The sequence below is a fragment of the Kogia breviceps genome, chromosome 4 (assembly GCF_026419965.1).
Source record: "Kogia breviceps isolate mKogBre1 chromosome 4, mKogBre1 haplotype 1, whole genome shotgun sequence".
Classification (NCBI taxonomy): domain Eukaryota; kingdom Metazoa; phylum Chordata; class Mammalia; order Artiodactyla; family Physeteridae; genus Kogia; species Kogia breviceps.
Genome location: NC_081313.1, coordinates 26,254,412 through 26,271,646, shown reverse-complemented (window position 1 = coordinate 26,271,646; position 17,235 = coordinate 26,254,412). Strand labels below are relative to the sequence as shown.

Genomic DNA, 17,235 nt, shown 5'->3' with positions numbered 1-17,235 from the left:
TTTTAAAATATTTCTCCTTTTCCTTCCCTCATGAGCTCTGCTTTGAGGATTGCTTATGGAAAGGAGTAGGGTTTGGCTGCATGTAAACCTTGGGCTTTTTTTTTGGCCATGTTAATGTGGCTTTCGAGATCTTAGTTCCCTGACCAGGGATTGAACCCAGGCCCCAGCAGTGAACACACTGAGTCCTAACCACTGGACCACCAGGGAATTCCCATACATGGGCTTTGTCTCTCCTGTGTCCTGATTGAATGTGCTGTGATAGTCTGTGAGGTGGATTCCATTGGCACACCTTTACGCTTCAGGTTTCAAACCCAGGATTGCCTCCTAGAGGCTTTGCCTATGCAGAATCTGCTCTGTTATCTAAATCTATTCACCATCTCTTTTCAAGAACAATTTCTATTTCCCTGAACCAACAGAGGGTTTTGGGTATGTGAAGCCGCTTTGGGACACTTGTGTTGAGAATTCACAGCCACCTTTGATATTAATTTTCCCCTGCATCTTACTCCTTTGGAAGATCTTAAATTATTTATTTTTTTCTTTTATCTACGTTAGTCAAATGTCTTTATTATTAGATATAATTAGATGTGGATAATCGGAATTTTTCTACTCTTCCTTCCCTGTCTTCCACAAAGACTCTTCAACTTGGTAAATACCATTACAAGCACTTGTCTGTATAAAATATGTTTTAAGTGATAGAACACTGACATCACAGGGCAAATAACTAACATTCTTTTTAGCTTTCAGGAGAATCAGCAAGTTGTACTTGGACTGTATCATCTCACTCACTTTAGCTTAAAAGTAATAACTCAGCACTTAGCTACCCCATAACAGAAACCATCTACTTGAGTACATACACATCCCTAAATCACCAAAAGCTGTTAGTAAACTTTTTTTAAGACTTGACAGTTCTGGGACTTCCCTGGTGGTCCAGTGGCTAAGACTCTGTGCTCCCAATGCAGAGGGCCCAGGTTTGATCCCTGCTCAGGGAACTAGATCCCGCATGCTGCAACTAGGAGCCCACATGCCACAACTTAAAAGATCCCTCATGCCTCAACTAAGACCCAGCATAGCCAAATAAATAAAATTTTTTTTAAAAAAAGGACTTCCCTGGTGGCTCACTGGTTAAGAATCCACCTGCCATTGCAGGGTACATGGGTTCAATCCCTGGTCCAGGAAGATCCCACAAGCTGCGGAGCAACTAAACCCATGTGCCACAACTACTGAAGCCCGCGTGCCTAGAGCCTGTGCTCAGCAACAAGAGGAGCCACCTCAATGAGAAGCCCGTGCACTGCAATGAAGAGTAGCCCCCACTTGCCGCAACTAGAGAAAGGCCACAAGCAGCAATGAACACCCAATGTGGCCAAAAATAAATAAATTTTTTTAAAAAAGAAGGCTTGACATTTTTATTAAGAATCGTTGAGTATGAAATAAAGTGCTCTGCATCAACATGTGTATGAGTATGAAATAAAGTGCTGTGCATGTGCAAAAATATAACATCCTACACATGGACTTAGGAGTGGGAAGTTTGTCATGCATGTATCAGTCTTCACCTGTGCCCACTGGAATACAGAAATGGCTTTTGTACAGACAAGTGCTTGTAATGGTGTTCATAAAATCCTATTTTAGTAGCATAAACACTTTTATCTGTAAAATTGGAATAATAGTTGTATCTACCACCAAGAGGTGATTATGATGATTAAAATTGGTTAATGTATGTAAAGGCTTAGAACAGTGCTTAGCATATAATAAGCACTCAGTCAGTAAGTGTTAGTTGTATAATGATGAAGAGGCTAACTTCACTACTATTACAGTTAGTTGACCAAACTTCCTAGGCTTTGATATTTAGATTGTTTCCTGTGCATTGCAGACAGACAGCTTCCCTGAATATTTTTTGTGTTTTCATTAAGTGTAAGAGTCCTATTGTAAATCTTTAGTACTGACATAACTGGGTTCATTATTATGTGGCTTTGAACTTGCCAACTGTGTGATTTTTTTTTTTTTAAGAAGGTTTTACAGATATACACTACCACCAATTGAAAGTACCTGTGTTACCATAATCTCCCAAAGTATTTTTTTTTTCATAGCCCTTTACCTCTATCAGAACTAGAAACTATCCAAGGAAACTAGTTAATGTTATCTGTTTGGATCAATTGTAAAGGATATTTACTGAAATATAGTTGTCTTTTAAAAAAAAACAAACAAAAACCAGGTTTGAGTCAGTCAGACCTGGGTTTAAATCCTAGCCCCTTAAGCTTCTAGTTGTATGACCTTTTTAACCTCTTTAAGGTTTTCTGTTTTTTAATCTTTAAAATTGTGGTATAGTGGCATCTAGTTATGAAAAATTAAATCATTTACTTAAAAGTGCTTAGCCTGGTGCCTGCCCTTACTAAGCATTGTTCTTCTTACTACTATTAAAGATGGGAAAGAAAAATATATACCACATGAATGTTTTTTAAAGCAAATATTACAATCCTAGGTTTCACATCATTTAATAGGTAATATTTAAGAGAGCTTTTTTCTTTAAATAACTTCAGCCACCACGATGCTTCACATTGCAACCTAAATAATCATTTTCCTAATTTGATTCTGTTCATCTTTGATGTTGTCCTTTTACTTGTTTCTTTTTTTCCACATCTTTTTTGGAATATAAATGCTTTACAATGTTGTATTAGTTTCTGCTGTACAATAATGTGAATCAGCTATATGTACACATATATCCCCATATCCCCTCCCTCTTTAGCCAGCCTCCCTATCCCATCCATCTAGGTGATCACAAAGCACCAAGCTGATCTCCCTATTCTATGCAGCAGCTTCCCACTAGTCATCCATTTTACATTTGGTAGTATATATACATCATGGCTACTCTCTCACTTCATCTCAGCTTCCCCTTCCCCACCCTCTGCCCTCAATTCTGTTCTCTACGTCTGTGTCTTTATTCCTGCCCTGCCACTAGGTTCATCAGTACTGCTTTTTAAAATTCCATATATATGTATTAGCATACAGTGTGTTTTTCTCTTTCTGGCTTCACTCTGTATGACAGATTCTAGGTCTATCCACCTCACTACAAGTAACTCAGTTTCTTTTCTTTTTATGGCTGTGTAATATTCCATTGTATATATGTGCCACATTCTTTATCCAGTCATCTGTTGATGGACATTTAGCTTGGTTCCATGTCCTGGCTATTGTAAATAGAGCTGCAGTGAACATTGTGGTACATGACTCTTTGAATTATGGTTTTCTCAGGGTATATGCCCAGTAGTGGGATTGCTGGGTCGTATGGTAGTTCTATTTGTAGTTTTTTTAAGGAACCTCCATACTGTTCTCCATAGTGGCTGTTTCAATTTACATTCCCACCAACAGTGCAAGAGGGTTCCCTTTTCTCCACACCCTCTCCAGCATTTATTGTTTGTAGATGTTTTGATGATAGCCATTCTGACTGGTGTTAGGTGATACCTCACTTTACTTTTGATTTGTATTTCTCTAATGATTAGTGATGTTGAGCATCTTTTCATGCATTTGTTGGCCATCTGTGTCTTCTTTGTAGAAATGTCTATTTAGGTCTTCTGCCCATTTTTGGACTGGGTTGTTTTTGTGATACTGAGCTGCATGAGCTGTTTATATATTTTGGAGATTAATCCTTTGTCAGTTGCTTCATTTGCAAATATTTTCTCCCATTCTGAGGATTGTCTTTTCGTCTTGTTTATGGTTTCCTTTGCTGTGCAAAAGCTTTTAAGTTTCATTAGGTCCCATTTGTTCATTTTTGTTTTTATTTCCCTTACTCTAGGAGGTGGGTCAGAAAGTGAGTCATAGAGTGTTCTGCCTATGTTTTCCTCAAACAGTTTTATAGTGTCTGGCCTTACATTGAGGTCTTTAATCCATTTTGAGTTTATTTTTGTGTATGGTGTTAGGGTGTGTTCTAATTTCATTCTTTTATATGTAGCTGTCTAGTTTTCCTAGCACCACTTATTGAAGAGGCTGTCTTTTCTCCATTGTATATTCTTGTCTCCTTTGTCAAGGGTGAGGTGACCATATGTGCATGGGTTTATCTCTGGGCTTTCTATACTGTTCCAGTGATTTAGATTTCTGTTTTTGTGCCAGTACCATACTGTCTTGATGACTGTAGCTTTGTAGTCTAGTCTGAAGTCAGGGAGCCTGATTCCTCCAACTCCGTTTTTCTTAAGATTGCTTTGGCTTCAGGGTCTCTTGTGTTTCCATGCAAATTGTAAAATTTCTTATTCTAGTTCTGTGAAAAATGCCATTGGTAGTTTAATAGGGATTGCATTGAACCTGTAGGTTGTTTTGGTTAGTATAGTCATTTCCACAATATTGGTTTTTCCTGTCCAGGAGCATGGAGTATCTCTCCATCAGTTTATGTTATCTTTGATTTCTTTCATCAGTGTTTTATAGTTTTCTGAGTACAGGTCTTTTGCCTCCTTAAGTAGGTTTATTCCTAGGTATTTTATTCTTTTTGTTGCTATGGTAAATGGGATTGTTTCCTTAATTTCTCTTTCTGATCTTTCGTTGTTAGTGTATAAGAATGCAAGAGATTTCTGTGCATTACTTTTGTATCCTGCAACCTTACCAAATTCATTGATTAGTTCTAGTAGTTTTCTAGTGACATCTTTAGGATTTTCTATGTATAGTGTCATGTCATTGGCAAACTGTGACAGTTTTACTTCTTTTCCAGTTTGTATTCCTTTTATTTCTTTTTCTTCTCTGATTGCTCTGGCTAGGACTTCCAATACTATATTGAATAAGAGTGGTGAGAGTGGACATCATTGTCTTGTTCCTGATCTTAGAGAAAATGCTTTCAGTTTTTCACCATTGAGAACGATGTTTGCTGTGGGTTTGTAGTATATGGCCTTTATTATGTTGAGGTAGGTTCCCTCTATGCCCACTTTCTGGAGAGTTTTTATCATAAATCGGTGTTGAATTTTGTCAAAAGCTTTTTCTGCATCTGTTGAGATGATCATGGGGTTTTTATTCCTTAATTTGTTAATATGGTGTATCACATTGATTGTTTTGCCTATATTGAAGATTCCTTGCATCCCTGGGGTAAATCCCACTTGATCATGGTGTATGATTCTTTTAATGTGTTGCTGGATTCTGTTTGCTAGTATTTTGTTGAGGATTTTCACCTCTGTGTTCATCGGTGATTTTGGTCTATAATTTTCTTGTTTTGTGACCTGTTTGACTGGTTTTGATATCAGGGTGGTGGTGGCCTCGTAGAATGAGTTTGGGGAGTGTTCCTCCCTCTGTAACTTTTTTGGAAGAGCTTGAGAAGGATAGGTGTTAACTCTTCTCCAAATGTTTGATAGAATTCGCCTGTGAATCCATCTGGTCCTGGACTTTCGTTTGTTGGAAGATTTTTAATTATAATGTCAATTTCATTACCTGTGATTGGCCAGATTGGCCAGTTTATGTTTTCTAATTCTTCCTGGTTCAGTCTTGGAAGGTTGTACTTTTCCAAGGATTTGTCCATTTCTTTCAGGTTGTCCATTCTATTGGCATATAAGTTGCTTGTAGTAGTGTCTTAACGATCTTTTGTATTTCTGCGGTGTCAGTTGTGATCTCTCCTTTTTCATTTCTAATTTTATTGATTTGAGTCCTCTCCCTTTTTTTCTTGATGCGTCTGACTAAAGGTTTATCAATTTTGTTTATCTTCTCAAAGAACCAGCTTTTAGTTTTGATCTTTGATATTGTTTTCTTTGTTTCTGTTTCATTTAGTTCTGCTCTGATCTTTTTGATTTCTTTCCTTCTACTAATTTTGGGTTTTCTTTGTTCTTTTTCTACTTGCTTTAGGTTTAAGGTTAGATTGTTTGAGATTTTTCTTGTTTCTTGAGGTAAGCTTGAATCGCTGTATACTTCCCTCTTAGAACTGTTTTTGGTGAGTCCCATAGGTGTTGGATTGTCGTGTTATCATTGTCATTTGTCTCCAGGTATTTTTTTATTTCCTCTTTGATTTCTTCAGTGATCTCTTTGTTATTTAGCAGTGCAGTGTTTAGCCTCCATGTATTTGTGTTTTTTACTGTGTTTTTCTTGTAATTGATTTCGAATCTCATAGTGCTATAGTTGGAAAAGATGCTTGATACTATTTCAGTTTTCTTAAATTTTCCAGGGTTTGATTTGTGATCCAAAATGTGATCTATCCTGGAGAATCTTCCGTGTGCACTTGAGAAGAAAGTATTCTTCCACTTTCGGGTAGACTGTCCTAAAAATATCAGTTAAGTCTATCTGGTCTGTTGTGTCATTTAAAGCTTCTGTTTCCTTATTTATTTTCTGTCTGGATGATCTGTCTATTGGTGTAAGTGGGATGTTAAAGTCCCCCACTATTGCTGCGTTAACTGTCAATTTCTCCTTTTATGGCTGTTAACATTTGCCTTATGTATTGAGGTGCTCCTATGTTGGGTGCATAAATATTTATATTTGCTACGTTTTCTTCTTGATTTGATCCCTTGATGGTTATGTAGTGTCCTTATCTCTTTTAACAGTCTTTATTTTAAAGTCTAATTTATCTGATAGGAGTATTGCTATTCCAGCTTTCTTGTGAATTCCACTTGTGTGGAATATCTTTTTCCATCCCCTCACTTTCAGTCTGTATGCATCCCTAGGTCTGAAGTGGGTTTCTTGTAGACAGCATATATAAGGGTCTTGTTTTTGTATCCATTCAGCTAGTCTGTCTTTTGGTTGGAGCATTTAATCCATGTACATTCAAGGTGATTATCAATATGTATGTTCCTATTACCATTTTATTAATTAATTTGGGTTTATTTTTGTGGGTCTTTTTCTTCTCTTGTGTTCCCCACTTAGAGAAGTTCCTTTAGCATTTGTTGTAAAGCTGGTTTGGTGGTGCTGAATTCTTGTAGCTTTCGGTTTCGTGTAAAGCATTTGATTTCTCCATCGAATCTGAATGAGATCCTTGCTGGGTAGAGTAATCTCGGTTGTAGGTTCTTCCCTTTCATCACTTTAAATATGTCCTGACACTCCCTTCTGGCTTGCAGAGTTTCTGCTAAAAGATCAGCTGTTAACCTTATAGAGATTCCCTAGTATGTTATTTGTTGCTTTTCCTTTGCTACTTTTAATATTTTTTCTTTTGTATTTAAGTTTTGATAGTGTGGTTGATGTGTCAAGGCATGTTTCTCTTTGGGCTTATCCTGTATGGGACTCTGTCCTTCCTGGACTTGATTGACTATTTCCTTTCCCATGTTAGGGAAGTTTTCAACTATAATCTCTTCAAATATTTTCTCAGACCTTTTGTTTTTTTCTTCTTTTTTGGGACCCCTGTAATTCAAATGTTGGTGTGTTTAATGTTGTCCCAGAGGTCTCTGAGAATGTCCTCAATTCCTTTCATTCTTTTTTCTTTATTCTGCTCCCTCACAGTTATTTCCACCATTTTGTCTTCCAGCTCACTTATCTGTTCTTCTGCCTCAGTTATTTTGCTATTAATTCCTTTTAGAGTATTTTTAATTTCATTTATTGTGTTTTTCATCACTGTTTGTTTACTCTTTAATTCTTCTAGATCCTTGTTAAATGTTTCTTGTATTTTCTCCATTCTGTTTCCAAGATTTTGGATTATCTTTACTATCATTACTCTGAATTCTTTTTCAGATAAGTTGCCTATTTCATCTTTATTTATTTGGTCTTGTAGGTTTTTACCTTGCTCCTTCGTCTGTAACATATCTTTTTGTCATTTCATTTTTTGGGTTTTTTTTGTTTTTGATGGGTTGGGTTGTATTCCTGTCTTACTGGTTGTTTGGCCTGAGGCATCCAGCATTGGAGTTTGCAGGCTGTTGGATAGAGCAGGGTCTTCCTGCTGAGATGAGGACCTCTGGGAGACCTCACTTGGATTAATATTCCCTGGGGTCTGATGTTCTCTGTTAGTCCAGCGGTTTGGACTCAGAGGTCCCACCTCAGGAACTTGGGCCTGACCTCCAGCCTGGGAACCAAGATCCCGCAAGCTGTGTAGCACGCCAAAAAAAAAGAAAAGAAAAGAAAAGAAAGGAGCAATACAAGAAGAATAAAAAACAAAATAAAATCAGAAAGGTAGAAAAACATATTAGGGGCTTCCCTGGTGGTGCAGTGGTTGAGAGTCCGCCTGCTGATGCAGGGGACACGGGTTCGTGCCCCGGTCTGGGAAGATCCCACATGCTGCAGAGTGGCTGGGCCTGTGCGTCTGGAGCCTGTGCTCCGCAACGGGAGAGACCACAACAGTGAGAGGCCCACGTACTGCAAAAAAAAAAAAAAAAAAAAATTAAGAAAAATAAAAATATAATTGAAACAACCAGTCGCTGGGGGTTCCTTCTGTCCCCTTAGGTGTCTGTGGTCCCTCACGGGTGCCTGTTAGGTGCCCTAGTTTTCTGTCCTTTTACTTTTGAATGCATACATTTCAGAGTATATAAACCTCCTTTGTTCTACTTTTTTGCTTTCTTAACTGTAGACCTCTGCTTGGAGAATGACCATGTTCCATAGAAAATTAACTTTTTTTTTTTTTTTTTTTTTTTTTGCGGTACGCGGGCCTCTCTCTTACTGTTGTGGCCTCTCCCGTTGCGGAGCACAGGCTCCGGACGCGCAGGCTCAGCGGCCATGGCTCACGGGCCCAGCCGCTCCGCGGCACGTGGGATCTTCCCGGACCGGGGCACGAACCCGTGTCCCCTGCATCGGCAGGCGGACTCTCAACCACTGCGCCACCAGGGAAGCCCCGAAAATTAACATTTTTAAATTGCTTCCTTCAGAGCAAATGATCTCAAGGCAGATAGTTGACTTAGTTTTATTGTGTGATTAAATATATGGACTTTCTGTATTCCATAATAATTCATTTCTTTCTTGGTTTTTAGTTTCTACCTTAATATGTAAGTTTAAATTACAGATTCCCACTTCTAAGGTCAGTCAGTAAGCAGATTTTGAAAAAGCTTTGAATTACTTGTAACATATATATCTTGCCATAGCTATATTATAGGTGATTATTTAATCCTTATTTTTCTCTTAACATTCTCTAAAAGTACTTTTTATAAATTTGAAGTATTTTGGGAAAGTTGCTTATTTTAGCACATCAATTTTGTATTTTAGTAACTTGTTAATTATAAGCCTTGATTTCTTTTATTAGCAGGATTATTTTCATATTTCTTTCCAAAAGTATTCTGTTTCATAAACATTTATTGAGTGTTTTCATTTATTTACTTACTTTGTTGCTGGGCACAGGCTTCTCATTGCGGTGGCTTCTCTTGTTGCAGAGCACAGGCTCCAGGCGTGCAGGCTTCAGTAGTTGTGGCACGCGGGCTCAGTAGTTGTGGCTCGTGGGCTCTAGAGCACAGACTCAGTAGTTGTGGCGCACGGGCTTAGTTGCTCCATGGCCTGCGGGATCTTCCCAGACCAGGGCTCGAACCCGTGTCCCCTGCATTGGCAGGTGGATTCTTAACCATTGTGCCACCAGGGAAGTCCTATTGAGTATTTTCTACATACTGACCACTTAGGTTAGGCAGAGGGGTTCAAAATAACTGATATCTGGGAGACTTCCCTGGTGGTCCAGTGGTAAAGAATCCACCTTCCAATGCAGGGGACACAGGTTTGACCTCTGGTCGGGGAACTAAGATCCCACATGCCACGAGGCAGCTAAGCCCGACACCACAACTACTGAGCTCATGCACCTCAACGAGAGCCCCCGTGTTGCAAACTACAGAGCCCACGCACTCTGGAGCCACCTGCCCTGGAGCCTGTTCTCCACAACTAGAGGAAAACCGCACGCCACAACGAAGAGCCCGCACCCAGACGAAAGACCCCATGTGCCACAACTAAGACCTGACAAAGCCAAAAAAAATAAACTTTTTAAAAATCCAAAATAAATGACACTTGACAATCCTTTAATCTTCAAAGATTTTAGTCTTTTGGACATTTTGAAATAATACTTGTCTGGAAAGGAAAGGTGTTTATTCTACATTCATAGAGTTGTCTAGATAAGTGAAGCTTATTCTTTAAAATACTAAAATTTTAAAATGAAAATCCTTAAAAATTGTCTTGAACATCTTACTGCATTCTTCAGTTGAATAAACTGAACCATCTTAATTTTTTTGTTGTAATTTACATTTATCATTATTAACATTCATTATTCTCAGATTTTTTTTAACTTCATGCTTCCAGCTATCATTTTTTATAGCTCTTAATGTGCAGTCTCTTTTAATTCACATCTCTCTTAAAATTTATTCCTAATTTGTTTGGGACTGAGGCCTCCAAATGTCTAGTCTTTTAAGAATTATTCTTACTTAAAAGATCTGAGTAATGGCCTCGGGGTGAATAGGTGGATGTAGTGTTTACCTCTGATTAAATTTATGAGTTTTTTAAGTATACAGCTAAAAATGGATTCTCCCTAAGGTATTTTCAGTGTCAGTATCATTTTAAGGATTTCATTCTAGTTGCAATCTATTTAATTTCTTTGAAGTGTTAATGGTAGTTTTATTTATAATTTAAAATAAGTAAAAGCTACAGCTTGGACAAACCTTAAACATTATGCTAAGTGAAAGAAACCAGCCAGATACAAAAAGTCACATGTGGTTCCATTTGTGTGAAGTATCTAGAAGAGGCAAATCTATAGAAATAGAAAGTGGTTTAGTGGTTGCCAGGAGATGGAAGAAAGGGAGGATGGAGAATGACTGCTAATAGGTATGGAGTTTTTTTGGGGGGTGGTGAAAATGTTCTGGAATTAGAGAGTGGTTCTGGTTGAACAACTTTGTAAATATACTAAAAACCACTGAGTTGTACGTTATATCTCAATTTTTAAACTCTAAATGGAAACAAATTTTTATATTTTATTTTTCTTTATGAAGAGAACCTTCAAAACACTTTCTCGATCTAAATCTGTACTTTTTTCTTTTATTCATTGGTTTAGATTTTTAGTCTCTCAAATGTAATTTACAGTGAAAGCATAAGTCATGTTTTCCTTAAGGATAATAGAAGTACAGTTGTATGTTAAATGAAAATTAGATAATTGTTCGTAAAGAAAACAAAAGTCTTCTTTACTTAGTAGAATACTGTTTTGCTCTAACGACTTAGTATCATCAGTATGTAGGTATTAAAGAACATATGTGTGTGAGTCCTAAATATCTAAAGAATTTTAAGGACTCATATTTAATAGGAAAGGATAATAATAACTAAAAATAAAAAACCTATTAATCTATTTTTCATTAAGCATAAATTATAAAATATTTTTAAGATGTCAATTATATAGTCTTATTTTTGTTTTCATTACTTATTATTTAATTTTGAGTGTTTTATATATGTAATTTTTTTCTAATTTTGTGACTCGGTCTATGTAACTTTTTCAATCTTAAAAATTTTTAATGACAGTTTTGCAGGTAGTTTGTCGTTCTGGTGTTTGAAAATGAATAATTCCTTTGGGCTGTAAGCTGTTAAGCACATTTTTATTTTTTTGTTTTTAGGCTATGGAGTTACTAGTAGAGAAAGCAATCAGTAGTGCTTCTAGTCCTCAGAGTCCTGGAGATGCACTGAGAAGAGTTTTTGAGTGCATTTCTTCAGGGATTATTCTTAAAGGTAAGTTTTACTTCATTTTTAAAATGTTTGGTTTTGTGTTTGATGGTTGAATGAGAACTCTTCTTTGTTTTACAAATGGATGATGGTAATGCTTTTTTATCCCTATGGTGATTGCTGTAGGTAGTCCTGGACTTCTGGATCCTTGTGAGAAGGATCCCTTTGATACCTTGGCAACAATGACTGACCAGCAGCGTGAAGACATCACATCCAGTGCACAGGTACCAGTGTGTTCCTAATCCCAAAGCTTTGTTCTATCACTGCCCTTAAAGTTTTGGTTTTTTGTAATTGTCCTTTAGAAAAAAAATCACTAAGTAAACCCTTAGAGAGGACATAATTTAAACTGGATTTCATTACTGTAATCTTCAAGTTTATTATTTTAACTATGTGCATGTCTCATTAAGTGTATTTATAAATATAAAAATACAGCAGTATTTTCAGTGCCACTAAATCTCAGTATTACGTTGTATATCAAGATCAGTAGAGAAGCTATTTATGTCCTCTGGATGTACAGAAGTGATATGTTGTATGGTTTGTGGAAATTTTTATTATGATTTAGCCTTTCCTGCCACTGAAAAAGCCAGCTAATGTGGTAATTAAAAGTGTGGGCCCTGAAGTCAAGACTCCCTGAGTTGGGATACCAGCTCTGCCCGCTCATCTGTAAGGGATAAGAGCAGTGTCTGTCTCAAATAGGATTATTGGGAAGATTAAATAAGTTAATATTTCAATCTGTCTAAAACTGCATAGCTTTCTTTTTTTGAGTCCAGAAGTGTACTAAGAGGGGAATAAGGTTAATCCGCCCCCTCAAAAAAGGAATTAAGTAAACCTTGTCTTCTTTGATAGTGTTTAAAAATTCCAAGATGACTTTTTATGGGAACAATTTCAGTATCCTCAAATTTCGTTTGCTGCTAAATAGTTTACAGTTACACAGTAGAAATCTCTCCTCTTGTTAGAATTTAGGAATATATATCAGTCACATGCAGCACAAGAGTGTACAGAGTGTGCACTCCATTCTCAGATGCTATTTTAGTTTTCCTTACTGGAGTACTCTTCTATTTAGAAACTCCTAGTATTAGAAAAAGCTGATGATCAGTAGCAATATGTCTTTGGTAGAAGTATATTACTATTCATTATTATACACCAGATATCTTTGGATATTTTCTTTTAATACAGAAGAAAACATTATTCTGTTTATCTTTGGGAAGGACCTTTTGTAAGTATCTCTAAATAAAGAATTAGTATTCTGTTATGATAAATATTCCTAGTTTCACTTCAGAAAGTTAACAACCTTATAACTTAGATGAGATAGAGAAGTACCCAGTATTGCCAAAGATCCAGAACTGCAGGCTTACACAGAATGCTGTATCAAGTTCTGACCAAGATGATTTGGGGACTTTTCAAGTTTTGAAAAGCCAATCAGTGTATAAGGAGAGTTCTAAGGAACTAGAATCATCTAATCTGGAAAAAAGCTTTAGAACAGTAAATTCTCACTTGGATGATTGTAGTCAATAACTGTATCTCAGCTGAAGAAAATAAACAGGGATTTAAAATAGTCTAAATAGCAGCCATTGTGGAAAACAGTTTGGCACTTCCTCAATAAGTTAAACATAGAGTTACCATATGATCCAATAGTTCGACCCCTAAGTATATTCAAAGAACTGCAAGTATATGTTCCTTAAAAAGTTATACACACAAAGGCTTCCCTCGTGGCGCAGTGGTTAAGAATCAGCCTGCCAATGCAGGGTACATGGGTTCGATCCCTGGTCTGGGAAGATCTCACATGCTGCGGAGCAAGTGGGCCCATGCACCACAACTACTGAGCCTGCGCTCTAGAGCCTGTGAGCCACAACTACGGAGCCCACGTGCCTAGAGCCTGTGCTCCACAACAAAGAGTAGCCCCCACTCGCCACAACTAGAGAAAGCCCACACGCAGCATTGAAGACCCAACACAGCTGTAAATAAATAAATAAATAAAATTTATTTTTTAAAAAAAGTTTACACAAAAAAATAATAAAAAATAAAAAAGTTTTTTAAAAAAGAAATTTATGCACAAATATTCATAGAAGCATTGTGCATAATTGCCAAAAAGTGGAAACATCCCAAGTGTATATCAATTGATGGATAGGTGGATAAACAAATATAGTATATTCTCATACAGTGGAAAATTACTCGGCCATTAAAAGGAATGAAGTGCCGGTACATAATATAATGTAGATGAATCTTGAAAACCTTAATGTAAGTAAAAGGAGCCAGACACAAAAAGTCATATTGTATGATTTCATTTATGAAATGTCCATAGTAGACAAATCTATCAAGATAGAAAAGTAGATTAGTGGTTGTGAGGGCCTCAAGGTAGAGGAATTAAGGAATGACTGCTATTGGGCCATGGGGGTTTTTTACGGATGAGAAGTGGTGATGAAAATGTTCTGGAATTAGAGAGTGGTTATGGTTGAAAAACTTTGTAAGTATACTAAAAAAACCCCACTGAGGGCTTCCCTGGTGGCGCAGTGGTTGAGAGTCCGCCTGCCGATGCAGGGGATGCGGGTTCATACCCTGGTCCGGGAAGATCCCACGTGCCGCGAAGCAGCTGCGCCTGTGAGCCATGGCCGCTGAGCCTGCGCGTCCGGAGCCTGTGCTCCGCAACAGGAGAGGCCACAACGTGAGAGGCCAGCGTACCACAAAAAAAACCCCACTGAATTATACACTTTAAGAGGGCATATTTTATATGTTAATTATATCTCAAGAAATAGTCTAAACAGTTATACTGAAGGTTTAACTATGTAGTGAAAATTGCCATTTGATCAAATGACTGTAAAATTTCCTTATATTAGTTTGAAGGGTATATATCCCCCAGAAAACTGGGGAATTATGTCTCAAATATCTTGTGACACATAAGGTCTTGTGACATTGATGCCTAACATATTCTTATGTATACATAGCCACATAGTGAAAAATCTTTTTTTTTAGTTCATGAAGTAACAAGTTGTAGAAGTATAATCCTCATTTTGTAAACCTGGGGGGAGGTGTGTGTGTGTGTGTGTGTGTGTGTGCGTGCACACACGTGTACCCCATGCCTGAGCCTGTGTACATGGGCATCCACAGGAAAAGTGGGAAGATGAGTGAATATGAACCAAAGAGATGTTCATTCAATAAGTGAGACACTTTTTCTTTTGCTGTATATTGTTTTAGGATTTTTTTTTAATGAACATTATACTAATTTTTTTTAAGAATTATTTTTTTAACTTATGCTTTAAAAAACAAAACAGGGGCTTCCCTGGTGGCGCAGTGGTTGAGAGTCCGCCTGCCGATGCAGGGGACACGGGTTCGTGCCCCAGTTTGGGAAGATCCCACATGCCGCGGAGCAGCTGGGCCTGTGAGCCATGGCCACTGAGGCTGCGTGTCCGGAGCCTGTGCTCTGCAATGGGAGAGGCCACAACAGTGAGAGGCCCACGTACCGCAAAAAAAAAATAAAAATAAAAAACAAAACAGCATGCACACATTAAAGCCTGAAAATAAAAACATCAGAACATATGGAGTATTTCATTTGTGAAACTTTATATCGTTCAAGATGTTTCTTTCATTAAACATGCTTTTTTATATTGTCATTTGGGGCTATAAACCTAATAAGAATTAATACTGGTTTTTTAAATTAACTGAATTCTGACTCTTTTTTGTTGTTGTAGTTTGCATTGAGACTCCTTGCATTCCGCCAGATACACAAAGTTCTGGGCATGGATCCACTACCCCAAATGAGCCAACGTTTTAACATCCACAACAACAGGAAACGAAGAAGGGATAGTGATGGAGTTGATGGATTTGAAGCTGAGGGGAAAAAAGACAAAAAGGATTATGATAACTTTTAAAAAGTTTCTGTAAAATCTGCAGTGTTAAAAGACAACAGGTGCCCATTTGTTGGCTGTTTTTCATTCATAATGATGTCTACTTTGAAAAAATTATCAAGAATTTAAAGAATTTCATGGAAGAACCAAGTTTTTCTATGATATTAAAATCTTTTAATGTACAGTGTTAGGTATTATATGAATGGAAAGACACCCCCCCAAAATTGTGCTCCGACTAGGGGAAAAACAATTGTTCTGATTTTTTTCCCATTATTTTTGGTTTATATTTACTGGTTGCCCTAGCTCCCCCTATATTTGTGTCTTTTATTAACTAGTCCTATTAAATCTTTACTATATTTAATGCAGTATTTGTGCTCAGTTGCTATGTGTATTTTGATATTTTTATTTAGAGGTTTTGTTTGCTGTTTGATACTAGTTGTTACTTTGTGTTACAGATATCCTTTACCCCCCCCCTTAATATTTTACAGCAGTACGTTTTTTTGTAACGTGAGACTGCAGAATTTCTTCCTTTTGTTATTCTTTATGTGATAGATTATAACACAAAAAGTTATCCTGCCATTTAAGTGCTCAGAACTGAATGTTTCTGCAGATCTTGTGGCATTTGTCTCTCTAGTGTGATATATAAAGGTGTAATTAAGACAGATTTCTGTTAATTAATCAAGTTTGCTGTTAGTTGTGCATTAGCAGTATAAAAGCTAATATATACTATATGGTCTTGCAACAATTTTAAAGCCTCTGCATAATTGATAATAAAAATGCATGACATCTTTGTTTTTAATACTTTTAAAATTATAATTTTAGGTTTGACACGTAGATCTTTGTACAGTTGACTTTTTGACATAGCAAGGCCAAAAATAACTTTCTGAATATTTTTTTCTTCTGCATAAGTGGAAAGGGCATTTTTCATATATAAGTGGGCTAACCAATATTTTCAAAAGGAACTGTATCATTGTGCAACTAACAACAGTAACTAGCCCTTAATTATGAAGACAGTTCCTTATTGGTGTGTGTGAGATTACTCTAGCGACTATTACAGTATAATAATAGTTGAATGATCCCTCCCCTGTCCCCACACCCCATCACCCAAATAATTTACAGTTCTATTAACAGGTTGATAGGGTATTACTGATTTTAAAAAATTAAGGGTTATCTAAGGAAAAAAAAACAGAAAATTATTTGGTGTGGCCATCTTAACCTGCTTATGTGTCCTACAAAAAGCTAAATATTCTAGCAGTGGTGTAATGAAAAGTTACATCTTACTGTTGATATATGTATGCTCTGGTACACAAATGTCATTTTGTTGTCACAGCACTACAGTGAAATACACAAATAAAAACTTAAATTCATATAATGACTTAAATGTATTATATGTTAGAATTGACATAAATACTTCTGCTTTGAAATGACGTATGCTTCAGTAAAACCATATTCAAATTTATTGGCTACTTACATCTTGTTATTTCTGACAAATGATGTTTCCTGGGCACATAATTTCCAGAAAATTGTGGAATTCAATACCATATTGGTTCAATTTCTTTCTTTGGTCAGAATCTTCCCCCAGGCTCTTAGAGGACCAGGAGACTGTAGGAGACAACTGCTGGGGAAGTAGAACAGGAGACTTTTTTCTCCCAAATTTGTCACATGCTATCTTTGTAACTCGAGCAAGCATCTTTTCTTGTTTTTGTTTTAATCTTTCCGGGTCTCATTTTAGTCACCCAGTAAAAAAATTTGGAATTTTGTTTCTCACAGTTCTCTTAAGAGAGAAGAAAAGAACTGACATTTATCACTCACTAATGACAGACACCGTGCTAGATCTTTCACACGTTTTCCTGTTTAA

The 17,235-nt window shown here is 36.9% G+C and overlaps 1 protein-coding gene across 6 annotated transcripts in view; it reads left to right on the top strand.

Annotated features, from left to right (window-relative positions):
* ZFR (zinc finger RNA binding protein) overlaps nucleotides 1-16,836 on the top strand; it is a 77,483-nt gene extending 60,647 nt beyond the window's left edge. For all 6 annotated transcript variants that reach the window (XR_010840097.1, XR_010840096.1, XM_059060827.2 and 3 more), the window contains 3 exons: nucleotides 11,430-11,541; nucleotides 11,662-11,759; nucleotides 15,222-16,836. Coding sequence is in view for 4 of the 6 variants with exons in the window: in XM_059060827.2 (XP_058916810.1) it covers nucleotides 11,430-11,541; nucleotides 11,662-11,759; nucleotides 15,222-15,401 (390 nt within the window). In the remaining 2 variants the exon portion in view is untranslated. The remainder of the gene's footprint in view (nucleotides 1-11,429; nucleotides 11,542-11,661; nucleotides 11,760-15,221) is intronic.
* Nucleotides 16,837-17,235: the final 399 nt, after the last annotated feature.